Source organism: Porites lutea, chromosome 4, assembly GCF_958299795.1.
Source record: "Porites lutea chromosome 4, jaPorLute2.1, whole genome shotgun sequence".
In the NCBI taxonomy this organism is placed as follows: Eukaryota; Metazoa; Cnidaria; class Anthozoa; order Scleractinia; family Poritidae; genus Porites; species Porites lutea.
Genome location: NC_133204.1, coordinates 45,251,284 through 45,279,217, shown reverse-complemented (window position 1 = coordinate 45,279,217; position 27,934 = coordinate 45,251,284). Strand labels below are relative to the sequence as shown.

Genomic DNA, 27,934 nt, shown 5'->3' with positions numbered 1-27,934 from the left:
TTTAATAAGGCCAGAACAAAGGTTGTGCATATGGTAAATAAGGTCAAGTCTGTGGCGATCGAAAATGAACTTGAAGAAAAGAAGCAGAGTTCTCGCTTATTGTGGAAAGCGTTGAAAAAACGTTGAAAAAGTCCCAGTGGTAAAGTAAAATCAATGCCAAACGACTTGAAGGCTTCTCGGGATCAAGCAAATCAATTTAACAAACATTTCGTGTCTATAGCGTCACCGATTGTAGACAATAATCAACCCGCCACTCCTGACCTATCACACATTGTGAGCTTTGTAAACGACAGCAAACCATCTACTGCAAACTTTGAAATCCCACTTCTCGATGTCAATTCTTTGGATAAATTAATTAAATCATTTCCTACAAATGTTGCTACAGGTCTCGATGGAATAAGTGCTCCATTACTAAAGCTCATCTCCCCGGCTATTCTTGAAAGTCTCACCAAGGTTCTAAATTGTGGCATTCAGTCTGGTACCTGTCCTACTGCCCCAAAACTAGCACGTGTTACGCCCGTTCACAAATCTGGGCCCTTTGTTCACCTTCTGATCCAAACAATTTTCGTCCGATTTCTGTTCTTCCAATTAGTTCTAAACTGCTTGAAAGACACATATGCACCCATTTAATGCTGTATCTTCGCGCGTTTGTCCTTATTGTTTCAACACAATCTGCATTTCGTCCTCACCACTCAACTGAATCTATATTGATTAAAATGACTGATGAGCTTGAGGCAATGGATCAAGGTTTATTCACTGGTGCGGTATTCTTGGATTTACGCAAGGCCTTTGATGTTGTAAATCATGAACTGTTAGAAGCCAAATTACAAATGTATGGTTGCTCCTCGTCAGCATTACTGTGGTTCAAAAGCTACCTGTCAGACCGTCGACAGTGTGTTAACATAGCAAGAACCTTATCTGATACTGAAGTATTGAAATCTGGGCCCAGTTGTTCGAAGGTCGATTAGCGCTTAACCAGGGGTTAAATTTAACTCGGGTTTCTCTTTCTTGTGTTCAAAAGCATTTTCTCGGATAATTTCCTCTGTTATATTTAGAGCTTCCAATCATCAACTTGTAGACAAAAAAAATCAAAACTGAAATGCTTTATAAGCTTTCAAATCTGAATTCAAATCTCGCACTAACCCTGGGTTATCTTAACCCGGCTTTGAACAACTCGGCCCTGGAGTTCCCCACTGCTCAATTTTGGGCCCTGTCCTCTTCCTCCTATTTATCAACGACCTGTCTTTAACCTGGAATAGAAATGGCCTATTTGCTGATGATGCTACTCTCTATGCTAGTGCTTCAAATCCGACTGACGTTCAGGTGCAACTTCAACGGGATCTTTTTAATACGGAGACATGGACCAAAGATGGCTGCCCATCCGCAAAAGACAAAATACATGATAACTGGTACTCGACAAAAGCTTTCCCGCTTCGAAGAATCTGCCCTTTTGCTGTGTTTGGATGGTAGGCACCTGGAACAAACTCAAGAGGAACGTTTCTTGGGACTGGCTATCGACCCCTCCCTATCTTAGTCATCACAAGTAGGTAATCTCAGGAAAAAACTCCCAAAGCGCGTCGCTGTTCTGGCTCGCATTAAAAAATTCCTACCGGTTAAATGTCGCATCATTTTATTTAATGCAAGTATTAAACCTATTCTTGAGTACTGTGTCTCCGTGTAGGGAAATTCTGATGCAGGATTATTGGATGAGATTTTTAAAGTTCAAAAAAGATGTGCGCGTATTATACGAGGTCCTCCGTTTCAAGCTACAACCCTGCCACTATTTCTGGAGCTTGGGTGGCTACTCATCAATCAAATCTGTATTGAAAGAAGACTACTTCTGCTCAAGAAAATCCTGCATGGAAGTGTACCGGATTACCTCTCTGAGAAACTGTTATCTTTGAAATACCACAAGTCTAATGATACAAGGTCTCGGTTACCTTATCGGCTTCCTATTTTACGTACCAATAGCATGAAGCGGATGTTCTTTTACAATGCAATTAAACTGTGGACCAACGTCAGTGAAAATGCTTTAGTCCGCTCTTCTGATGTAAAAAAGTTCAAAGAGAAATTTCTTTGATTTAGTCCAGTGTAAATTCACGCCCGACAGTTTTAAAATTGACAGAATTTATTAACTTTTTAAAATGACTTCATATTTTCTTAAAATACTTGTTAAGTTTTTTTATCCATGTATAAATTCGATTCAATTCTGATATTTAAATTATTTCTTACCTTAGTATTCTAGTTTTTTAGGATTTTTTTTAATTTTAGTAGTTTCATAGGGCCATAAGGGAGAGTACAGTTGGTCTGTAATTATGTACCCTACTGAAATTAAAGTGTTCATTCACTTCACTCGTAACAAGTGATTTAAGCATCCTTGTCTTGGGGACGGTCCAAAAGCTCTCTTGTCTCCTTCATCGCACTTTTCTTCATACCCCTGAATGTAGAACAGACAAGGGAGGGATGGATGAGAATAGAGTGAACAACAAACACACTGACACAATCACGAACTCTGCATATTTTGTGAAATAATGAGTGAGTTTACGCAACAGGACGGCAAAACGCTAGTGCGTGAAAAACGTAACAGGGTTCTTACGTTCCTCTCCCGTTGTGTTGCGTAAGCTCACTTGAAATAAAGACGGCTACGGTGTAGCCTGTTTCAGGCGTTCAGATAGTCGGGAGCGGTGGGAAGTAAAAAAGAGATGAAAAGTAGAGGGGGAACTTAGGAGAGCGGTGCGCACATGGGGTTGGGTTGGTGATTTCTGGTCAGCAAAATTTTTTTCCTGCAAACCTGCTGGGCAGGATATTTTTTTTTCCTTCTCATTTGTCTGTAGGATTTTTTTTTCCTCAAAGAGGTTCAGTCCAGGTTTTTGTAAAAATGTATTTACATTTACATTGTGGCTTTTGCAGTAATGGTCCTGCTATGGAGCTGCAAAGCCTAAAAATTTAGTAAGCTATACAAAATCATTCTTGTATAGCTATGTTTTTGGAAAGTCATTCTTTACACTCATGTCATAAGAAGTCATTATAATATTGTCGTTATTATAAAGTGATGCACATCAAGCGATTGTGAAAATGTTTAGATTCTTAATTACAAAATAAAAATAGCAAGAAATGCTCTTTATATGTTGATTGTAATACAATGCTTATATGAAGCAATAATTCCACAACATCACCAAATCCAGAGTTTAAAAGGGAGCAAGGGAAGAATGGTTGCAGTTTTGCTGGGGTTTTGTAAAGCTTTCTGAATGAGGAAATAACTTGGTAACATTTTTCTTTCTCACAGGGCTTACTGCAATGCAAGAATTTTTTTTATTCCATTTTTGCTGGATGCACTTTTTTCTTCTGACAAGCCCTTGTAGGAATTTTTTTTCAAAATCACCCCCACCCCACCCACCCTCAAAAGTTAGATGGTCGGCCCCTGAGAGGGCATCAATGAAAGTTGTGTACGGTCAATTCCAACAAAGTAAAGAAAAGAACATATAACAAAGAAGTCTGACACAGGTTTCATAATTTGCCATTAAGTAAGATAAAGGTAACATAAGATAATAAGATATTAAAATGACATAATAAATATTATTATATTATTTTTTGCACTAAGCTAAACATACCATCTGAAGAAGTTTGGAAAGTACTGGCTGAAATAAGCAGCTGCAAGAAATGGATTTTCTGATATCCAGACTTCGTCCAAATTGTTTGCCATGCTTACCACCATCAACCTTGCACAACGTTCTGTTGGCATTTTGAGAAGTTTTTTTACAGAGCCAGGTGGAGGAAGCTAAAATACAAACAAATTTTCTGCTGAGATAAACTTGTAGAGCCATTTTGGCTTTTTCTCGCTTTTTGATACTTCACTAAACATTAAATGATGTACCGTAGACAAAAATTAACCTTTATTATTTTCTTTACTGACAATTCCCTTATAAATGTTATCGTTTTTACCATTGTTGTAAAGTTTGAATTTCATATACAACTGCAGAGACTATACCACCATCCTCCAATTCACGGAATCACCATTTCCAGTAGACCATAAAATGACTGCAAATATACCCAATAGAAATTGGAAACAAATGGTTATGTCAAATTTGGGGGGAGGGGTAAACAAGGTGCATAATTATGGTCCATGTGAAAATGGTGAATGGCTAATGAAAATTGTGATTCGGTGAATTTTAATTACAGGTGACATCAAGACCAACTTCAATAAACTACAACATCATTGGCTAAACCTGTCAAAACAGTTAACCAACCGAAAAATAGCATGTGATGTTATCTTCATAAGATTCCTCCGCATTTCATTCATGAGATAAATACAAAAGGGAATGACATCATCCACTTAAAAAAAGTAGTACAGTCGACTCTCTGTTAATGGACACCTCTATAAGACGGACACCTCTGTAAAACGGACACTTAGAGTTCGTCCCTGCCTTTCTTTACTCCTTTTATTTGACTCTCTATAAGACGAACACCTCTCTAAGACAGAGAATTAGTGCCGGTCCCAAAGGTGTCCGTCTTCTACTGGGGATCTAAAGCAACAAAGTACAGCAAAATGATTCTCACAGTGAAAAAAAAGGAAATTCCAAAATAAAATTTAAAAAAACTTTTAAATGTGCTGAAGATTTCGCAGAAACCATTACCAGGGGCTAAAACAAAACAAAGTACACGTCTCGATTTATTTATTCATAGCACACATCTGATTCAATCCCCATTGGTGTCCATATTAATTAGGATTTTTTAAAAAAAAAATTCTGTTTACCTTGTTAACGTCTTCAGAAAATGCATACTTTGTTATTTCAGACTTGACAGGTCCTGGACAGATGATCTGGACACCGATGTTGTACTCTGACAACTCGAGACGAGCTGTATCAAAGTAACCCTGGGAAAGACATTCATTATTGCTGATGTAAACAGGAAAATATTTTAATTATTGTATTTACACTTAAAAATAAAAAGGGCCATGTCTGGATAGCTGTTAATTTGACTTTTTGAAAACTGACAATTTTCTATTCAATTCAATTCAATTCAATTAAGTTCTTTATTTCTCACTATACAAGATATTTTCACAAGTGTACGTAGGTAGAAAAATAAATTAGCTGATAAATAATAATTAACTAAAAGACATTAAGTTCATTTGTGTACAGTGTCTAAAGTAGCAAGAGCTTTCTTGCTGGACACCGTCGGTCATGTTCAGATAATCAGCAGCAGTAGAGAGAGGACATAATCTAATCTATGACATAATCAAGTTTGTATTTGTCTGGCATAATTATAACTCAAGACTAAAACCTGGGCATCAGTCCAAAAAGATTCTAAAATACACTATCATTTGCTGATACTGTCTATCACACTGCACCTCGTCAAACAGTGCACAATACTTTTGCGGAAAGGGGACAGCTTCTACTGGGGAGGGGTTGGGGGGTTGTTGTTGCCTTTATTATTGTAAAGTGGATGTAAAATGTTTTCTGGGAAATGATAAAGAAACTAGGGATTAATTTTTTTCAAAAATTGATATTTTTGTACTTAAGGGAAAACCATTACACCATGACGGTTTTTAAGAAATTCAGGCCTTCAATTATTAAGACCGGGGCCCAGTTGTTTGAAGGCTGATTAGCGCTAACCCGAGGTTAAATTTTGATCTGTTTCCTTTTTCCTTTGATTGACAGCATTTTCTCAGGTAGTGTTTTTTAGGGTGTCTAATCATCAAATTGTAGGCAAAAAGAATAAATCTGAATTTGCTGTTTCCGCATTTATATATCTGAATTCAAATTTCGCACTAACCCTGGGTTATCTTAAGCCAGCTTTGAACAACCCGGCCCAGTAGTCTAAGTTATTTCTAACCTAAGATCAGGCTCTATAGTGGGAACTGAGTAAAAATGAAATGAAAGCCTGATACAACTGCCCAGTTAATTGGCATAAAAGTTGAAACAGCCAATCAAAAATATTACTTCTGCTTATTGAATGGTATTAATCTTCCACAAGTGAAAAAAATGTACAGAAATTTGCTTACTTTGCCAGATAGGATACATCATTTTTTTCTTTTAAACAAAAACAAAGCAGACATAGTTACATTAAACGACTTGCAAAATAATATTAACTTGTTCTTTTGTGTTCCTTGAGTAAAAGAAACAATTGGAAAAACAGCATGTGATGTTTTCAATATTTCATTGGCCATGTGTGCTCAGTGATTGCGAATTCACCTGGAGATATTACAATCTCAGAAAAAATATAATTCTAATTCTTACCTGTAAATATGGACAGAAGACATAAAACTAGTCAAACTGACTCAAACATTAAGGTGCATAATATACAAAACACTTAATAAACACATCAGTCTATATATAAACCTGGAATACATACGTGCAATGCATGTTTACTTGCACAGTATTGTAGCAGTAAAAGGGGTCCCTGAAAGAAATTAGAAAATATCATTTTAAAAACACAGCAAGATGTATAAAATTAAAATTAGTATGGAAAGGGATTCCAAAAATTATACATAAAAGAGTGATAACATCTTTTTAATTTTCTATTATATGAGCTGACACAGTTCTAAAAAATCAACCAAGAGCCAGAAAAGTCCAATGACGGTACAGGGTCATTTAATAATAAAATCAGCGAGTGTGTGTGTTTCTGAATGGGTGTGTGACTGCTGGGTGAAAGAACTTCACCCTTTAAACCCCCTGCCCTGTATACACATACAAATTCTCCATACTGCTCTCCAAACATTTGCGTAAAGAATTAGTTGAGAGAATTTGATCTTTGATCAAATAAATTATTTTCCCACTGGTTATTGTTTTATTAATCCTCACAGGATCTCTTTTGATGATGCACATCTAACATTGTTGGGGAAAAATTGATGTTGGTCATGCACTCTTGGGACTGAAAAGGTTAATTGGGGAAATGAGTGATCAATGCTGGAATGGGTACATGGCTGGGATGAAGCATGTGATTGGAACTTGAGTCACTTTTTAGCATTTGGAAGCATTTTCATCACATTTTGGGATAAAATATTCTGCAAACTTATTTTTTTACCAAACTTTCCACCAGTGCTGCTCACAACAACAATCTGTCCTTTTCGGCGTTCAATCATGTGGGGAAGAATTGCTTTTGTCAGGGAAATAGTGCCAACAGTATTCAAATCCAGAATTGCTCTGTCAACTTCCAGTGAGGTCTTACTTATCAAACCCAGTTGTCCCCTTGCACCATTATTAACCAAAATATCAACCTGAAAAGAGACGAAGACACTGCAGGATTACACATAAGTACTAATGATAAGGACAGCTGCACTTAGCAGTTTGAAACATTAATATAATTAGGCATACAGTACCTTTAAAATAAATCAATACATTGATTTTTTTTTACTTACATATTTTAAACAATATAATCACCCTAGTTTTGGTTAAGTCTGTATTCTGCACTCAAATAAATTAACGTGATGTAACACGTTTAAAACTTTTTTTTCCAAAGACAAAAAGTCAGTAACTCTTTAACAAGACATTTTTTCAGGTACTGTAACCATGCTCTTCCTAATACTATGAGCAAAATGCATTACTGGAAAATTTTGTATTTTCATAATACAGTCAAACCCCACTTTACAGACACCAGCTTAATAAGGACACCTTGATCATTATTACGGACAGTTTGCTTTGTCCCTGGGAAAGAATGCCTTAAATGCCAATGTTGAAAAGACAGGAACGTCACAACGAAGGAACAATAACAGCTTTAATAACAATTAACAAATCGCTTGCAGTACAAGATGAAAGCGATATGAACACACCACAAGAGGAAAACACACACGTGCAATATACAACAGTAACACAATGCCACAGGCACCGCCTGCTGGCATTACATTTTCTCTAAATTCAACTTAAATTCAACAGAGAACTTGTTACAATGAACACTTTCTATGACCCTCTCAGTGCTCATATTAACAAGGTTTGTCGATGGTACATAGCTTTAACAATTAGATTTACATTTTTCTTCTCTCCATTTTACTAGCCTTGAAATTACCTATAGGTAGGCATCTCATGTACTTGTACATGTTGTCTGGAAATGAACTGAACTGAAAAAATTTCTTTTTGGCTGGTCAAATTGTAACACTAGTAAAAGCTTTCAAAAGGATACCTTATGAACATAGAGAAAGGTTGAAGGGACAATATCAGCCTTATTACTATTTGTTACGAAAAACTGTATTGCGTGACTGGCGTGACTTTCTAGAAGCTTTGCGAGAGTTCATAGTTTGTTTATTTTGGGATCTTGTGTAAGCGATTCTAAAGCGGTATATTTTGTAATCTTTCTATAATTATTAGACTATTTGGAAAGTTCTAGAATCCTATGGTGAAAGTCATGATAAGTAGGCGAGTCCGAGTTAAGTTTTAACTAGTTTTCACAAGTGAAGAGAGTTTGGCGTTAGCCGTGTTAAGTCAAGTGTGACGGAAGCAGTGTTGATTCAAGTTGTGTTTGGCGGAGGCCAAGAGGACAACAGTCCTTAATTGCCATAAAAACAAAATGACCTACAGAAAAGTGTTAAGACGGTTTCAATGAATATACAAGGGAGAAAATGTCGACAAATGCCAATTACTTTAATGCTGCTTTTATATAAAAATGTGATTTATTGCAATTCATTGTGATTTAGATGCTAATTTTTTTCTGTCTTAACTTGTAGTCTGGTGTTGTATATTTATAAAATCACACTAACATAGAACCTGGAATAGCATGACCTGAAGCAGCCACACAATGAAGTGTCAGGCTGGCCATGGGTCAACACTAACAATCAGCTTTGATGTCAGTTGTCAACCCTGTCCACTCAGACCATCTGCTGTTAAATTCAAGCCCTATATTAGTCAGGTCTCTTAAGGTCAGGATCGTTACAGAGCTGACAAAAGCACCAAACTTTGCACAGCGATAGCTTATTGCAGTACCATGAATATTAGAGGGGGTGCCCAATGCAAATATGCCACTGAAGCGTGCTAAACAGGATTTAATTATTGTAAATTTCACCTGCTGGGGTCCCTGTGGTGTTTTGATTGAAAATTGTTATTTAATACCTTAAATCACCCTGAATGCTATTCTCATGTTGCAAACAACAATTTCACTCGAACATCTGGCATTCCCATCCATTATTAGCTTATTGATTGTATAATTAGGTTGATTATTACTGTGCCCTTAAAGCAAGTCCACAGTCCGCCCACGTTTTCATAAGTCATTTCTAAGATGGCCTCGTCTTTGCTTCATAACTTGCAAGTACTCAGCTTCTGGGGTTCTCTTCTCCTTTTCTAATGTACTTCAATTAGAGGAGGCCTTATTGAGTGGCTTAAGTCTTATTTATCAAGTATTACTTGTAATTACATGTCACTTTAAGCTAAAGAAAGCGTATGGCATAGCGATTCACACAAAATTTCAGAAAAAAGAAATTGTCAAAGAGTCTGTTGTATCACATATTATCAGGGATTTATGACAGCTATTCATGAAGAGCAAATAACGAAATAACAGAACCCAAAATAGTTCTTTCCTAGGGAGGTAATTAATTTTTCAGCTTAACATAGGCCTGGATGCCTTTCAGTCTCTCTTTATCCAGTTATCTGCTGGACGCAAGTGCATGTTTTGACAGAGAAGCAAGCACCGTGGTACAAGTCATATCATTTACAATTCCCGCAGTTTGTCTAAGCTTTACAAAGCAAAAACAAACAAAAAAGAATCTGGTCTCATAAACGAAAAAAAGAAACAAGTTAGCCCAAGCTTCAAAAAACAGCACAGTTTATCGTGAAGCCTCTACATTTGGCACTGAAGCACTCATGTCCAAAAATAATAACAGCTTATCAAGTCGTAAAAGTGAGACTCAAGTGGTACAAGATTGACTCAAATGATAAATGGTGAATGGTTTAACTGCTGAAACTGTAGAAAGGGGGCCGGGCTAACTTTTAGGACCTGTTTAAATGGAGGAGGGGGACCCCGGGTAGGCATGGTAACCCACTTAGGTGGGGTAACACGCCTGTCCATATAATCTCTCATTTTAATTTGATCAAGTTTACATGATAGGTGGGGTCACCCTTCAAGGTGGGTAGCCCGGTCTGCCACACCAAGTAACCCTCTCAGCTGAGGTCAAATTTTGCCATGTCAACGTTTCAAGGAGAGGTAACCCAGGCTAGTCGGGGTCGGATTCGTGATACATCAAATTCGCGCAAAATTCACTTTGGCGCCGGTTGGCTTCACATAATTATTAAAGGTAACAATAGAAAGCCACAACACTGAAGGTTGCAGCAAGAGCAGCAAGTGAGCGTAGACGTGGTTTGCCAGCATTTCTCTTGTTTACGTGTTTAGCGACCATTCAATAATCTTGAGAAACTGCACCCCAGGATGGCGGGGTTGTAAGATTGCATGTAAAGGGGGGTTATTTTTTTACCCCACCTAAGCAGGTTACCTCACCTACCTGGGGTCCCCCACCTTTATGTTAACAGGCTCTAAGTCTCAGGAACCGTGAAACTGGTAATAAACGGTATATCTAATCCGGGACTAGCTGTGATACTACTTCCATCTTCAAGAACGTCAGCATAACAGCCAAAGGAGCCATTAAATCGGTGTAACACGAATATTAATCTGCGGTTGTTTCATGCGTCTCGTTTTGTGACTTTTTTTGTGTTCGTTTTTGTCAGCATCTCTAGTAACAAAATATTTCGTAAAGCTAGTAACAAAATATTTCGTAAAGCTCTTTAGAATGATATTCAGCAATAAAAACAAGGTGTGACCAGGAGCCGATTTCTAGGCTCCTTGTGTGGCAACATAGGCATCATTGAATGCAAAGTTCTGCAGTATGTACTCTGTCAGAAATCTGTTTGAGTGGTCAAAGTTGAGACTGATGGGCTTCTTTATCATGACCACTCCTTTATTATAAGGGACCAGGCCATAATTATTGTTGACCCTTGCTTTTTTTGGTATTTTCTGTAATTTTCCACAGCATTATTATTTTGTGAAAAGCTGGTAACTGAATTGCTCTTTAGGAATTCATGATCGTAAGATTTCGTAACCACGGGGTATTCGCCTAATTGCATCAAACACATTACATTCATTTTCATAAATGATGCATCGTTGGTTGGCTAAAAGAGGCCTTGTTCCTGTAAATTTCAGCTCCTCTGAAGTTAGTTTGTTTGTAAATTGTAACGCACGCGACGACCTTCCTTTGTTTTGAAAGATCGTATAGACCTACCACTAACACTCTGGTCCAAGGGCTCTGAAGTGAATGAGCTGCTTACAGGTGTCCAGGCAGGGACCTCATACACTTCTTTTTAAATGCAAATGTGTAAAAAACAAAGAGTGTTAAAAATTCCTGGAGAGGCATATTTTACAACCTCGTCCCCAGGGCTTAATAAAAAGGTAGAAAAAACTTGAGGTCGACGGTGCGCTCCTTTTACCCCCCTCTCTCCATTAATTTTCCGTTTTAAGGGTATTTAGAGCTAGTCAAAGCTACACAGAAAGGAGAGAAGTTGAAATAAGGATGTGCTGACACCGGGGATCGAACTCGGGACCTCGCACACCGAAGGCTGCGCACTAACCAACTGTGCCACCCTTGCTCCTCCTTTTCCCCCTGAGGACGAGTTTGACATGTTTTAATCATTATCTCAATGACAGGATTACCAACGAAGCAAATTATAATCTAATCTTAGCTGCACAATTACAAAGGGGGCGCGTTGTCATTTACGGTTCATGAGGTCGTTCATGTGGCATGTCAAACTTTCACGATTCTATCGTTTAGGATGTGATACATTTGAGTTTTTTGTTATTGTGTGACATCTTTGAAAGCTGGCTTTGTGATCTGTTTAAATTGATATGTAATGATATTATCAGTGGCAAGTCTTAGCAGTGACACTGATAGCCGCACAGGCCGCACAGTGAACATGGCCACATTTACCGTGTGGAGACTGGGCACTAGTCAGTATTATGTACATGTAAAACTATTTTGAATAGTGTAACAAGAACTAAACATTACCAAATTAAAAACTTAAAAATTTGAAACAAAAGTTTTTTAGCCAAATCAAACAAGAAGAGTACTCACCACAGGGCACCCAATCTGCTATTATAGGTGAAAGTTAACCCCCCCTTTTATCTGTAATTAGGACCATTTGTAACGGGCACCCCCTCCAGTATTAATCGGTAGGTGCTAAGGAAGCTCTGTGTCAAATTTGACACTTTTGTCACGTCTGTAACGATCCGGCCTATATTTTGCACTAAGAGACCTGACTATATATACTAGTTTCTTTTTACCTTTCCAAAATGCTTGAGGACATCTTGTGCCAGTTTTTCATGTGTATCAAATTTTTGCAAGTCCAATGGAAGGACAAGAATTTCTTGATCTTTTTTAAATGATGGGTCAGTGGCAAGGGAAATTGCTGGTAGGAAAGAAATAGTAAAAACAAACTCAGTACATAAAGAAAAATCTTTGCTTCTACCTGCATTCAGACTTCAGGGGTCACTTTGGGGATGGTGTACTTCCTTATGTTTTTGCATATACATGCTCTTATATAGCTTTGACAAAGTGTTTCTTTTTCTTCAAGAGCAGGGCATACACTTTATCTGGACTTAAATGTGTTAATTTGACCCCTTCCCTAAACAGAGCTCACACACTGCTATTGTTGTCATGTGCTGGGCAAGTATTCAGGTGTCTTCTTTATCCTTAACAGAGTCACGCTCAGACACATCCCCTCGCCCATACTTAGAACAGTCATGCCCCCCCCCCTCCATTAATTTCCCTACCAACACACACACACCCAGGGTGAGACGTCTTGCTCTAGCACTGGGTTGAGCTTCTAATTTTATACCGCGCGGGAGCCTGACACTACCAGATTTTCCCGGACTTTTTAATTTCCAGATTTAAAATGACTTCCAAAATAGAAGGTAATGCAAAGGTCATTGCATGCAGTTGAAATGATATTAACGGCCAGATAACTCCAGAAAGGTACTATTCTACAGCAAAGAACAGTTGTTTTACTGCTACAAAGAACTTCGATTAAAAACTTCGAGAAAAGAAAGATCTAATCGTAGACTTTCAACAAAAAATTTGAACAAAGAACCGTCAAGTTTAGCTTTTTTTATGGCGCTGGATCCGACCGAATATTGGGGAATGTTAAGGGAGTGGGTGCACCTGTTTTCACCAACCGCATTATCTGGGAGTCTCTCTCACGGATACGGCGCCAATCTCCCGCTCTCCCATACTGGTCACCATATCTCCGGGATAAAATCATCTTTTGATCTTGTCTGTGCCTTAGTTTGAGATTTGACCCAAAAAACTTCAATTTTTCTTATTCGTAGTGCGGTTTCTGGGGCATTTTTGCATGTATTTAGTCATTGACAAAGATTATTTCTGGGATCAAAACGATGATCGCGAAATTTGATAGTATGTACGTCATGTAAGACTTCATATATTTGTCCTAAGTCATTCCCTTTGGGGTCTGGGTGAGTGGGGCGGGGGGGGGGTCCCTTAAAATTTCGCGGGGTAGTGAAAAATCTAAATCTAAAATCTAAATATCGTTATGTCGGCAAAATCGTTTGGGACATCACGCCTAGAGGATGGCATCTCTGGATTCGTTTTGTTTGTAAGTCAAGTTCTGACGCTCTTTGAATGAAAACTACACTGCAATTGGTTATGGAGACAATATACAATACAAATATGTGTAATTCTTTTAAGATCCAGACATTTCTTTCTCGCACCCTGCTATTGCGGACTCTCGCCATTACGGACATTAAACCGTCATCCCAAGGGTGCAGTTATAACATAAGGTTACTCATATTTATAGCGTTTTTGACCTACCTGCACAATTTTTCTTGACCCTTTCTAATTCATCTCTTCTTCGTGCAGAAAGCACCAACTTACAGCCACATTTAGCCAGTTCGTAAGCTAAATATTCACCGATACCGCTTGAGGCTCCAGTGATCCACACAACTTTTCCGCGCAACGCTACGGCGGGATTTTCACCTATCAATTCGTAAATCATAAGCACAAAATCTGCATCCCGATATTTTACAAGCAAGAAGCACACAAGAGGAACTAAAACTGCAAGAACCAAAAGTGTTCGAGCCATGATGCAATATACGAATTACCCCCGTGACGAATGTTGCCTCCTTTTGTCTTTGTTTTTAAATAGTGACCACGCAAAGGAGCGATGCGTGACGAAAGAACGCCGGAAAAGAACGACTGCGAGGGAGACCATTAAAAAAGAGAAGTGGCCTCGGGGGAAAGAGCAAATCTGTACAAACTAAAGGTAAAGTTAATTTCCATGTCATGTTGCCCTCTTTAATTTGAAATTTCAAAATTAAAAATTCCTAAAAACCCTAAGAATTAAGTTTCAATCAATCCAATGGGACATTTATAGTTGACGAACTAGCAGGAATTCCTTTCAATGACTAGGCTCGATTACCAGCCGCTGTTCGGGAAAATGAGCCAGCACTCATCCCCCGAAAGAGTCTCTCTTCGGGGAGGATCAAAGACCGGACCCGGGAGACGGCGGAAATCGAGCCTATTCAATGACGTCCTTCCCGCAAATTTCCCCTTTACCTTTCAAAAGCTTGACACCGTTGGGGCTAAAGTGCAGCGGTCAATTTAATAACACTTTTGCCAAAAAATGGGGTAATTTACAAATGTAGCTATTGTTTCCAGACTCTATAACAATAGCAAGAGAGAATGAGCTAAGAGACTAAAAGATGAATGTCACTAATTGAGTTCATCACCTCTATTTATACCACGGGGTTCTGATGTCATAACTTTGTCGATGAGGAGAGCCTCGCGCGTCTTTCTGACAGAGTCGGTCAAAGTTGTTACGGATTAGTTCTAAGGGAATAAGAAGGACGTAGCCTCCCACGCAGGCGTTTTTAGGAGAGCTCGTATTTCGTCCCTTCCCACAAAATCTTTGTCTCCGCAACAGAATTTTGTTACAGCAACATGCCGCAAATAATCAAATCAGACGAAATTTGTGCAACTTGTTGCGGCGACAAAATTCTGTTGCAGAGACAAAGATTTTCACAAAAATTTTCCAGTATACACGAAGCCATGTGTCGCTAGCCTGCGTAGCAAGCGTTTCCGTTTGGTTAGCATTACTGTGGTTCAGTAGCTACCTGTCAGACCGTCGACAGTGTGTTAACATTGCAGGAACCTTATCTGATACTGAAGTATTGAAATCTGGGCCCAGTTGTTCGAAGGTCGATTAGCGCTTAACCAGGGGTTAAATTTAACCCGGGTTTCTCTTTCTTGTGTTCAAAAGCATTTTCTCGGATAATTTTCTCTGTTATATTTAGAGCTTCCAATCATCAACTTGTAGACAAAAAAAATTAAAACTGAAATGCTTTATAAGCTTTCAAATCTGAATTCAAATCTCGCACTAACCCTGGGTTATCTTAACCCGGCTTTGTACAACTCGGCGCTGGAGTTCCCCACTGCTCAATTTTGGGCCCTGTCCTCTTCCTCCTATTTATCAACGACCTGCCTTTAACCTGGAATAGAAATGGCCTATTTGCTGATGATGCTACGTTTTATGCTAGTGCTTCAAATCTGACTGATGTTCAGGTGCAACTTCAACGGGATCTTTTTAATACGGAGACATGGACCAAAGATGGCTGCCCATCCGCAAAAGACAAAATACATGATAACTGGTACTCGACAAAAGTTTTCCCGCTTCAAAGAATCTGCCCTTTCGCTGTGTTTGGATGGTAGGCACCTGGAACAAACTCAAGAGGAACGTTTCTTGGGACTGGATATCGACCCCTCCCTATCTTGGTCATCACAAGTAGGTAATCTCAGGAAAAAACTCCTAAAGCGCGTCGCTGTTCTGGCTCGCATTAAAAAATTCCTACCGGTTAATCATCACATCATTTTATTTAATGCTAGTATTAAACCTATTCTTGAGTACTGTGTCTCCGTTTAGGGAAATTCTGATGCAGGATTATTGGATGAGATTTTTAAAGTTCAAAAAAGGTGTGCGCGTATTATACTAGGTTCTCCGTTTCAGGCTTCAACCCTGCCGCTATTTCTGGAGCTTGGGTGGCTACTCATCAATCAAATCTGTATTGAAAGAAGACTACTTCTGCTCAAGAAAATCCTGGATGGAAGTGCACCGGATTACCTCTGTGAGACCTTAGTATTCTAATTTTTTAGGATTTTTTTAAATTTTAGTAGTTTCATAGGGCCATAAGGGAGAGTACAGTTGGTCTGTAATTATGTACCCTACTGAAATTAAAGTGATCATTCACTTCACTCGTAACAAGTGATTTAAGCATCCTTGTCTTGGGGACGGTCCAAAAGCTCTCTTGTCTCCTTCATCGCACTTTTCTTCATACCCCTGAATGTAGAACAGACAAGGGAGGGATGGATGAGAATAGAGTGAACAACAAACACACTGACACAATCACTAACTCTGCATATTTTGTGAAATAATTAGTGAGTTTACGCAACAGGACGGCAAAACGCTAGTGCGTGAAAAACGTAACAGGGCTATTACGTTCCTCTCCCGTTGTGTTGCGTAAGCTCACTTGAAATAACGACGGCTACGGTGTAGCCTGTTCCAGGCGTTCAGATAGTCGGGAGCAGTGGGAAGTAAAAAAGAGATGAAAAGTAGAGAGGAAACTTGGGAGAGCGGTGCGCACATGGGGATGGGTTGGTGATTTCTGGTCAGCAAAATTTTTTTTCTGCAAACCTGCTGGGCAGGATATTTTTTTTTCCTTCTCATTTGTCTGCAGGATTTTTTTTTCCTTAAAGAGGGTCAGTCCAGGTTTTTGTAAAAATGTATTTACATTTACATTGTGGCTTTTGCAGTAATGGTCCTGATATGGAACCGCAAAGCCTAAAAATTTAGTAAGCTATACAAAATCATTCTTGTATAGCTATGTTTTTGGAAAGTCATTCTTTACACTCATGTCATAAGAAGTCATTATAATATTGTCGTTATTATAAAGTGATGCACATCAAGCAATTGTGAAAATGTTTAGATTCTTAATTACAAAATAAAAATAGCAAGAAATGCTCTTGATATGTTGATTGTAATACAATGCTTATATGAAGCAATAATTCCACAGCATCACCAAATCCAGAGTTTAAAAGGGAGCAAGGGAAGAATGGTTGCAGTTTCGCTGGGGTTTTGTAAAGCTTTCTGAATGAGGAAATAACTTGGTAACATTTTTCTTTCTTACAGGGCTTACAGCGATGCAAGAATTTTTTTTATTCCACTTTTGCTGGATGTACTTTTTTCTTCTGACAAGCCCTTGCAGGAATTTTTTTTTCAAAATCACCCCTACCCTCAAAAGTTAGATGGTCGGCCCCTGAGAGGGCATCAATGAAAGTTGTGTACGGTCAATTCCAACAAAGTAAAGAAAAGAACATATAACAAAGAAGTCTGACACAGGTTTCATAATTTGTCATTAAGTAAGATAAAGGTAACATAAGATAATAAGATAATAAGATATTAAAATAATATAACAAATATTATTATATTATTTTTTTGCACTAAGCTAAACATACCATCTGAAGAAGTTTGGAAAGTACTGGCTGAAATAAGCAGCTGCAAGAAATGGATTTTCTGATATCCAGACTTCGTCCAAATTGTTTGCCATGCTGACCGCCATCAACCTTGCAAAACGTTCTGCTGGCATTTTGAGAAGTTTTTTTACAGAGCCAGGTGGAGGAAGCTAAAATACAAACAAATTTTCTGCTAAGATAAACTTGTAGAGCCATTTTGGCTTTTTCTCGCTTTTTGATACTTCACTAAACATTAAATGATGTACCGTAGACAAAAATTAACCTTTATTATTTTCCTTACCGACAATTCCCTTATAAATGTTATCGTTTTTACCATTGTTGTAAAGTTTGAATTTCATATACAACTGCAGAGACTATAACACCATCCTCCAATTCACGGAATCACCATTTCCAGTAGACCATAAAATGACTGCAAATATACCCAATAGAAATTGGAAACAAATGGTTATGTCAAATTTGGGGGGAGGGGTAAACAAGGTGCATAATTATGGTCCATGTGAAAATGGTGAATGGCTAATGAAAATTGTGATTCAGTGAATTTTAATTACAGGTGACATCAAGACCAACTTCAATAAACTACAACATCATTGGCTAAACCTGTCAAAACAGTTAACCAACCGAAAAATAGCATGTGACGTTATCTTCATAAGATTCCTCCGCATTTCATTCATGAGATAAATACAAAAGGGAATGACATCATCCACTTCAAAAAAGTAGTACAGTCGACTCTCTCTTAACGGACACCTCTATAAGACGGACACCTCTGTAAAACGGACACTTAGAGTTCCTCGCTGCCTTTCTTTACCCCTTTTATTTGACTCTCTATAAGACAGACACCTCTCTAAGACGGAGAATTAGTGCCGGTCCCAAAGGTGTCCGTCTTAGAAAGAAATGACTGTAAATAGTGTATGCTGTACTACTAACAAGACTACTGGGGATCTAAAGCAACAAAGTACAGCAAAATGATTCTCACAGTGAAAAAAAAGGAAATTCCAAAATAAAATTTAAAAAAACTTTTAAATGTGCTCAAGAATTCGCAGAAACAATTACCAGGGGCTAAAACAAAACAAAGTACACGTCTCGATTTATTTATGCATAGCACACATCTGATTCAGTCCCCATTGGTGTCCATATTAATTAGGATTTTTTTCAAAAAAAATTCTGTTTACCTTGTTAACGTCTTCAGAAAATGCATACTTTGTAAATTCAGACTTGACAGGTCCTGGACAGATGATCTGGACACCGATGTTGTACTCTGATAACTCGAGACGAGCTGTATCAAAGTAACCCTGGGAAAGACATTCATTATTAGTGATGTAAACAGGAAAATATTTTAATAGTATTTAAACACTTAAAAATAAAAAGGGCCATGTCTGGATAGCTGTTAATTTGACTTTTTGAAAACTGACAATTTTCTATTCAATTCAATTCAGTTCAGTTCTTTATTTCTCACTATACAAGATATTTTCACAAGTGTACGTAGGTAGAAAAATAAATTAGCCGATGAATAATAATTAACTAAAAGACATTAAGTTCATTTGTGTACAGTGTCTAAAGTAGCAAGAGCTTTCTTGCTGGACACCGTCGGTCATGTTCAGATAATCAGCAGCAGTAGAGAGAGGACATAATCTAATCTATGACATAATCAAGTTTGTATTTATCTGGCATAATTATAACTCAAGACTAAAACCTGGGCATCAGTCCAAAAAGATTCTAAAATACACTATCATTTGCTGATACTGTCTATATATCACACTGCACCTCATCAAACAGTGCACAATACTTTTGCGGAAAGGGGACAGCTTCTACTGGGGAGGGGTTGGGGGGTTGTTGTTGCCAATATTATTGTAAAGTGGATGTAAAATGTTTTCTGGGAAATGATAAAGAACCTAGGGATTAATTTTTTTCAAAAATTGATATTTTTGTACTTAAGGGAAAACCATTACACCATGACGGTTTTTAAGAAATTCAGGCCTTCGATTATTAAGACCGGGGCCCAGTTGTTTGAAGGCTGATTAGCGCTAACCCGAGGTTAAATTTTGTTCTGTTTCCTTTTTCCTTTGATCGACAGCATTTTCTCAGGTAGTGTTTTTTAGGGTGTCTAATCATCAAATTGTAGGCAAAAAGAATAAATCTGAATTTGCTGTTTCCGCATTTATATATCTGAATTCAAATTTCGCACTAACCCTGAGTTATCTTAAGCCAGCTTTGAACAACCCGGCCCAGTAGTCTAAGTTATATTCTAACCTAAGATCAGGCTCTATAGCGGGAACTGAGTAAAAATGAAATGAAAGCCTGATACAACTGCCCAGTTAATTGGCATAAAAGTTGAAACAGCCAATCAAAATTACTTCTGCTTATTGAATGCTATTAATCTTCCACAAGTGAAAAAAATGTACAGAAATTTGCTCACTTTGCCAGATAGGATACATCATTTTTTTCTTTTAAACAAAAACAAAGCAGACATAGTTACATTAAACGACTTGCAAAATAATTAATATTAACTTGTTCTTTTGTGTTCCTTGAGTTGTAGCTAGAAGTAAAAAAAACAATTGGAAAAACAGCATGTGATGTTTTCAATATTTCATTGGCCATGTGTGCTCAATGATTGCGAATTCACCTGGAGATATTACAATCTCAGAAAAAATATAAATCCATCTAATTCTTACCTGTAAATATGGACAGAAGAAATAAAACTAGTCAAACTGACTCAAATTAACATTAAGGTGCATAATATACAAAACACTTAATAAACACATCAGTCTATATATAAACCTGGAATACATACGTGCAATGCATGTTTACTTGCACAGTATGTAGCAGTAAAAGGGGTCCCTGAAAGAAATTAGAAAATATCATTTTAAAAACACAGCAAGATGTATAAAATTAAAATTAGTATGGAAAGGGATTCCAAAAATTATACTTAAAAGAGTGATAACAACTTTTTAATTTTCTATTATATGAGCTGACACAGTTCTAAAAAATCAACCAAGAGCCAGAAAAGTCCAATGACGGTACAGGGTCGTTTAATAATAAAATCAGCAAGTGTGTGTGTGCCTGAATGGGTGTGTGACTGCTGGGTGAAAGAACTTCACCCTTTAAACCCCCTGCCCTGTATACACATACAAATTCTCCATACTGATCTCCAAACATTTGCGTAAAGAATTAGTTGAGAGAATTTGATCTTTGATCAAATCATAGTTATTAGAGGAGACTGGTTATGAAAAGCGGCAAACATCAATGATAAAAACAACACTCGCGGCTGCAGTTTATGTTGGAAGCACCCTGAAAGTGCACAATCCTTTGTTTTCTGTTGGCAAATTGTTACGGAATAAATTAATGCAACGTTTTTGTTGGTCAATACAATCCAAATGATAGGAATTCTTTTGAACGTTGTGCACTTTCAGGTCCACAAAAACATATAACAAAGGAGTCTGACCGGTTTCATAACCATTCCACTCAATTAACTATGATCAAATAAATTATTTTCCCACTGGTGATTGTTTTATTAATCCTCACAGGATCTCTTTTGATGATGCACATCTAACATTGCTGGGGAAAAATTGATGTTGGTCATGCACTCTTGGGACTGAAAAGGTTAATTGAGGGAATGAGTAATCAGTGCTGGAATGGGTACATGACTGGGATGAGGCATGTCGATCATTGGAGCTTGAGCCACTTGTAGCATTTGGAAGCATTTTCATCACATTTTGGGATAAAATATTCTGCAAACTTATTTTTTTTACCAAACTTTCCACCAATGCTGCTCACAACAACAATCTGTCCTTTTCGGCGTTCAATCATATGGGGAAGAATTGCTTTTGTCAGGGAAATAGTGCCAACAGTATTCAAATCCAGAATTGCTCGGTCAACTTCCAGTGAGGTCTTACTTATCAAACCCAGTTGTCCCCTTGCACCATTATTAACCAAAATATCAACCTGAAAAGAGACGAAGACACTGCAGGATTACACATAAGAACTAATGATAAGGACAGCTGCACTTACCAGTTTGAAACATTAATATAATTAGGCATACAGTACCTTTAAAATAAATCAATACATTGATTTTTTTTACTTACATATTTTAAACAATCACCCTAGTTTTGGTTAAGTCTGTATTCTGCACTCAAATAAATTAACGTGATGTAACACTTTTTAAAACTTTTTTTTCCAAAGACAAAAAGTCAGTAACTTTTTAACAAGACATTTTTTCAGGTACTGTAACCATGCTCTTCTTAATACTATGAGCAAAATGCATTACTAGAAAATTTTGTATTTTCATAATACAGTCAAACCCCACTTTACAGACACTGGCTTAATAAGGACACCTCGATCATTTATTACGGACAGTTTGCTTTGTCCCTGGGAAAGAATGCCTTAATACCAATGTTGAAAAGACAGGAACGTCACAACGAAGGAACAATAACAGCTTTAATAACAACAAATCGCTTGCAGTACAAGATGAAAGCGATATGAACACACCACAAGAGGAAAACACACACGTGCAATATACAACAGAACACAATGCCGCAGGCACCGCCTGCTGGCATTACATTTTTCTAAATTCAACTTAAATTCAACAGACAACTTGTTACATTAATGAACACTTTCTATGACCCTCTCAGTGCTCGTATTGACAAGGTTTGTCGATGGTACATGGCTTTAACATAGATTTACATTTTTTTTCTCTCCATTTTACTAGCCTTGAAATAACCTATAGGTAGACATCTCATCTACTTGTACATGTTGTCTGGAAATGAACTGAACTGAAAAAATTTCTTTTTGGCTGGTCAAATTGTAACACTAGTAAAAGCTTTCAAAAGGATACCTTATGAACATAGAGAAAGGTTGAAGGGACAATATCAGCCTTATTACTATTTGTTACGAAAAACTGTATTGCGTGACTGGCGTGACTTTCTAGAAGCTTTGCGAGAGTTCATAGTTTGTTTATTTTAGGATCTTGTGAAAGCGATTCTAAAGCAGTATACCGGTATTTTTTAATCTTTCTATGATTAGACTATTTGGAAAGTTCTAGAATCTTATGGTGAAAGTCATGATAAGTAGGCGAGTCCGAGTTAAGTTTTAACTAGTTTTCACAAGTGAAGAGAGTTTGGCGTTAGCCGTGTTTAGTCAAGTGTGACGGAAGCAGTGTTGATTCAAGTTGGCGGAGGCCGTGTAAGTTCATCAAGTTAAGTGCATTTGGCAGAGGCCGTGTAAGTAATTATTGAGTCACGTGCTGTTGTGGAGTTTTCCTTCGTGGAAACTACGTTTATTTTTGGAATAAATCTTCTTGTTGCTGTTCCGACAACCCTGCGTTGAGTTGGGTTTGCAAGCTACCCATCCTCTAAAGGATTACCCGCATAACACTATTAAGAGTGAATGAATTAGTTAACACTTTGACAGAAAACTTTAACCGATGTATGATGAACCAGTTAATTTAATAAATGCCATATACAAATGACAGGCAGATATGGAAAAGAGGTTTACTTCGAAGTTGACATCATGGTCATTGACATCATAGGCACAATTATCTATAAACACACAGAAATTAAAATACACTATATAAAGAGAAAAAACTTAACTCAATATGTAGAGTGTACAACAAAACCCCAGACATACAGAGATTAAGCATCAAGAGGACAACAGTCTTTAATTGCCATAAAAACAAAATGACATACAGAAAAGCGTTAAGACGATTTAAATGAATATATACAAGAGAGAAAATGTCGACAAATACCAATTACTTTAATGCTGCTTTTATATAAAAATGTGATTTACTGCAATTTATTGTGATTTAGATGCTAGTTTTTTTCTGTCTTGTAGTCTGGTGTTGTATATTAAAATCACACTAACATAGAACCTGAAACAGCATGACCTGAAGCAGCCACACAATGAAGTGTCAGGCTGGCCATGGGTCAAAACACTAATCAGCTTTGATGTCAGTTGTCAACCCTGTCCACTCACACCATCTGCTGTTAAATTCAAGCCCTATATATACTAGTTTCTTTTTACCTTTCCAAAATGCTTGAGGACATCTTGTGCCAGTTTTTCATGGGTATCAAATTTTTGCAAGTCCAATGGAAGGACAAGAATTTCTTGATCTTTTTTAAATGATGGGTCAGTGGCAAGGGAAATTGCTGGTAGGAAAGAAATAGTAAAAACAAACTCAGTACATAAAGAAAAATTTTTGCTTCTACCTGCATTCAGACTTCAGGGGTCACTTTGGGGATGGTGTACTTCCTTATGTTTTTGCATATACATGCTCTTATATAGCTTTGACAAAGTGTTTTTTTCCTTCAAGAGCAGGGCATACACTTTCTCTGGACTTACATGTATTAATTTGACCCCTGCTCTAAACAGAGCTCACACACTGCTATTGTTGTCATGTGCTGGGCAAGTATTCAGGTGTCTTCTTTATCCTTAACAGAGTCACGCTCAGACACATCCCCTCGCCCATACTTAGGGAAAGTTCATTTAACATGACAAGGGGAGGGGATGAAGATATTGAGGGGGGGCTCCGAAAATTTTTAGACACCCGAAGGGGGGGCTCTGAAAAAATTGTTGCGCTAGGAGGGGGGCTCCGAAAATTTGTATACTTCAAAACCAACACATGACATCATCATACAGATCGGATGGTTTTCAACTCAACAATTTAATGACCTGTGCAACTCAGCTATATCACGTGGTTTACAGATATAACAAATGTAGTCTCAGTAATTATTACACTCTTGTTCATCCCAAAAATGCTTTAGAAAATTGTATCACAACTGTATCTCAAGTTTGTCATAGTATAAACCATTGAAGACAATAACGGTAAATATATTTAATACAGTCTAGCGATCTTTTTTCAGGGGAGCAAAGGAATTGAAGGAGGAGGGGAGGGGGGGCTCTGAAATTTTTTCGACTACCAAGGAGGGGGCTCCTAAAAAATTGAACCGCTAGCGAGGGGGGCTGCTACAATTTCAAGCTTCGAGTTTCAATATCTTCATCCCCCCCCTTGTCATATTAAATGAACTTTCCCTTAGAACAGTTATGCCCCCCCTCCATTAATTTCCCTACCAACACACACACACCCAGGGTGAGACGTCTTGCTCTAGCACTGGGTTGAGCTTCTAATTTTATACCGCGCGGGAGCCTGAAACTACCAGATTTTCCCGGACTTTTAATTTCCAGATTTAAAAGGGCTTCCAAAATAAAAGGTAAAGCAAAGGTCATTGCATGCAGTTGAAATGATATTAACGGCCAGATAACTCCAGAAAGGTACTATTCTACAGCAAAGAACAGTTGTTTTACTGCTATAAAGAACTTCGATTAAAAACTTCGAGAAAAGAAAGATCTAATCGTAGACTTTCAACAAAAAATTTGAACAAAGAACCGTCAAGTTTAGCTCTTTTTACGGCGCTGGATCCGACCGAATATTAAGGGAGTGGGTGCACCTGTTTTTACCAAACAGTAAAATACGATTACCAAAAAGCGAAACACACCAGAGTGACCCTGAGTGAAAGGGCAACATCGCATTAGGTCGGTAAGGCTTACAATAAGTTTTCTCCCTGTCGCTGCGTACGGTCTCAGTAGAAATCCTACAGGTCAGACTGAAAACAATTCTCGCTTACCTAGATAAAAGCAAGTATACTTCACTCTTACTTGAGAGGCATTTCTCGTCCGTTAACACTGCAGTTCCTGTGACCAGACCTCATGCATTGAGCAATGTTATAATACAAAAGTAATTTCTCTTGGCTAGGGGGATTAATTGTGTATAGCTTCTTTGTGAGGCCCCTGCGTGTGCGATTCTGTACCTTCCAGAGACATTGCAATTCTAGTAATTTAGACACTACTCAAGACATGTATAAATTCAGTGATAAGATGTCAAGTGGCAATGGCTTACAAGGGCTCACTTGTTGAGCTGCCTCTTTTTGGCATTTGCTGGGTCTAAGAGCATGTTAACTTACAATTTGAGCCATCATCTTGTAATCACAATCAGGAATGTCACGTACATCTACCTTTGGCTAGCATGCACTGAGTATAGGCTAGTCCCTTATTCTCCCTGCATGTAATTGAAGAACACCAGGTTTAACTTGCATAACGCCACAAAGTTCACTACACTCAGTACCTTCCACGCGGACATTACTCTTTTCCGCGACGGGAATAATCCAGGTAAGCTCTTCTGTACTGCCCTTTTGAGTTTTGCTCCAGCATACTTAGGTTACGATCGGTACGTACACAATCACATCTGTGTTCTTGCCAATGATCCCCTACTTTACAGATGTGGGTAGAATTAAACAGAGGATTCTTTGCTGTAGAAAATTTATAATCATCTTCGGTTGGAGCGGACCTGTTCATCGAACAATTCCTTGCACTTGCTGAGTGTCGGCTCTTTAACTTTAACTTCAGGGCAGGGCAGAAATACTGCATCCTTTCCTTACTAAGCCTAGGCAGATTCTCCGAAGGAATATTGATCAATATTTCTTCCAAAAAGAATGCTTTCGTTCGAGCTTTTACAATGACTATCCACCATTTCGAAACTGGACTTTTCAAAAAATCAGGGAAAATCCGGTAGTGCCAGGCCCCGCTCGGTATGAAATTAACTAACGCTTTTCCTTAGATTTGTATATTTAATACCCATTGCCACTTTATTTTCCTGAACTTAAAACGCAGGGTCGGGGTCGGGGTTTGGAGCCGGATTGGGGTTGGGATCTATCCATTTTTTTAAAGAATGCTGTTTTAGGGTAAGGGTTAGGGTTCGTTGACACCAACCCTAACCCTAAAACAGCATTCTTTTAAATACACCCCGACCCGCGTTTTACTGACACCCCTTTGTCACTTTGGTTTCGTTTGTGCTTCTTCTGGGTGACATTACTGTAGAGTTCTTCTTCTTTTATTCTAATACCGAGGACAATATATGTTGCGGTTACGTTGCCATACGAATGAGGTGGTTAGTTATCCCAGATACTCTGAGATACTTCTTTCTACCATTAATTCTGTAATTAACAGAATTTCTTAGTACTAAGAAAGCTCATATACTCTTTTTAACAAATTTCAAAGCATTTCTGCCTTTTGATTTAGGAAAGAACATTCCAAAGTTGCTTTAGTCGTTTGTGACGTAAACGAAAGGGAGATGCAATCTGTACTCTTACGTTTCCCCGCATACACGCCAACACTCCCGCATTATCCGGGAGTCTCTCTCACGGATACGCCGCCAATCTCCCGCTCTCCCATACGGGTCACCATATCTCCGGGATAAAATCATCTTTTGATCTTGTCTGTGCCTTAGTTTGAGATTTGACCCATTTTAAGCTCAAAACTTCAATTTTTCTTATTCGTAGTGCGGTTTCTGGGGCATTTTTGCATGTATTTAGTCATTGACAAAGATTATTTCTGGGATCAAAACGATGATTGCCAAATTTGATAGTATGTACGTCATGGAAGACTTCATATATTTGTCCTAAGTCATTCCCTTTGGGGTCTGGGTGAGTGGGCCGGGGGGGTCCGTTAAAATTTCGCGGGGTAGTGAAAAAAAGAGGGTCTCCAGATTTTAGATCTCTAGAGGATGGCATCTCTGGATTCGTTTTGTTTGTAAGTAAAGTTCTGACGCTCTTTGCATGAAAACTGCACTGCAATTGGTTATGGAGACAATATACAATACAAATATGTGTAATTCCTATAAGATCCAGACATTTCTTTCTCGCATCCTGCTATTGCGGACTCTCGCCATTACGGACATTAAACCGTCATCCCAAGGGTGCAGTTATAACATAAGGTTACTCATATTTATAGCGTTTTTGACCTACCTGCACAATTTTTCTTGACCCTTTCTAATTCATCTTTTCTTCGTGCAGAAAGCACCAACTTACAACCATATTTAGCCAGTTCGTAAGCTAAATATTCACCGATACCGCTTGAGGCTCCAGTGATCCACACAACTTTTCCGCGCAACGCTACGGCGGGATTTTCACCTATCAATTCGTAAATCATAAGCACAAAATCTGCATCCTGATATTTCACAAGCAAGAAGCACACAAGAGGAACTAAAACTGCAAGAACCAAAAGTGTTCGAGCCATGATGCAATATACGAATTACCCCCGTGACGAATGTTGCCTCCTTTTGTCTTTGTTTTAAATAGTGACCACGCAAAGGAGCGATGCGTGACGAAAGAACGCCGGAAAAGAACGACTGCGAGGGAGACCATTAAAAAAGAGAAGTGGCCTCGGAGGAAAGAGCAAATCTGTACAAACTAAAGGTAAAGTTAATTTCCTTGTCATGTTGCCCTCTTTAATTTGAAATTTCAAAATTAAAAATTCCTAAAAACCCTAAGAATTAAGTTTCAATCAATCCAATGGGACATTTATAGTTGACGAACTAGCAGGAATTCCTTTCAATGACGTCCTTCCCGCAAATTTCCCCTTTACCTTTCAAAAGCTTGACACCGT

General features: G+C 38.1%; 1 protein-coding gene and 1 pseudogene across 1 annotated transcript; both read right to left on the bottom strand.

Moving 5' to 3' along the window:
* Positions 1 to 2,158: 2,158 nt before the first annotated feature.
* LOC140933774 (dehydrogenase/reductase SDR family member 7-like) lies at positions 2,159 to 14,242 on the bottom strand (annotated as a pseudogene).
* Positions 14,243 to 15,831: 1,589 nt separating this feature from the next.
* On the bottom strand, positions 15,832 to 27,607 carry LOC140933775 (dehydrogenase/reductase SDR family member 7-like). The gene is made up of 7 exons (XM_073383416.1): positions 27,295 to 27,607; positions 23,519 to 23,643; positions 21,253 to 21,445; positions 20,295 to 20,341; positions 18,676 to 18,795; positions 17,489 to 17,655; positions 15,832 to 16,313 (listed from the first exon to the last, which is right to left on the bottom strand). The coding sequence occupies exons 1-7, from the start codon at positions 27,563 to 27,565 to the stop codon at positions 16,244 to 16,246; spliced, it is 993 nt and encodes a 330-aa protein (XP_073239517.1). The 5' UTR covers positions 27,566 to 27,607; the 3' UTR covers positions 15,832 to 16,243.
* Positions 27,608 to 27,934: the final 327 nt, after the last annotated feature.

Coding starts and splice junctions, on each gene's coding strand:
- LOC140933775 (XM_073383416.1), bottom strand. CDS start 27,565: ATGGCTCGAACACTTTTGGTTCTTGCAGTTTTAGTTCCTCTTGTGTGC. Junction 20,342..21,252: donor CAGCATTGGTGGAAAGTTTG/GTAAAAAAAATA, acceptor AATTTCTTTCAG/GGACCCCTTTTACTGCTACA. Junction 17,656..18,675: donor TTTCTGAAGACGTTAACAAG/GTAAACAGAATT, acceptor TTTGTATTTTAG/CTTCCTCCACCTGGCTCTGT.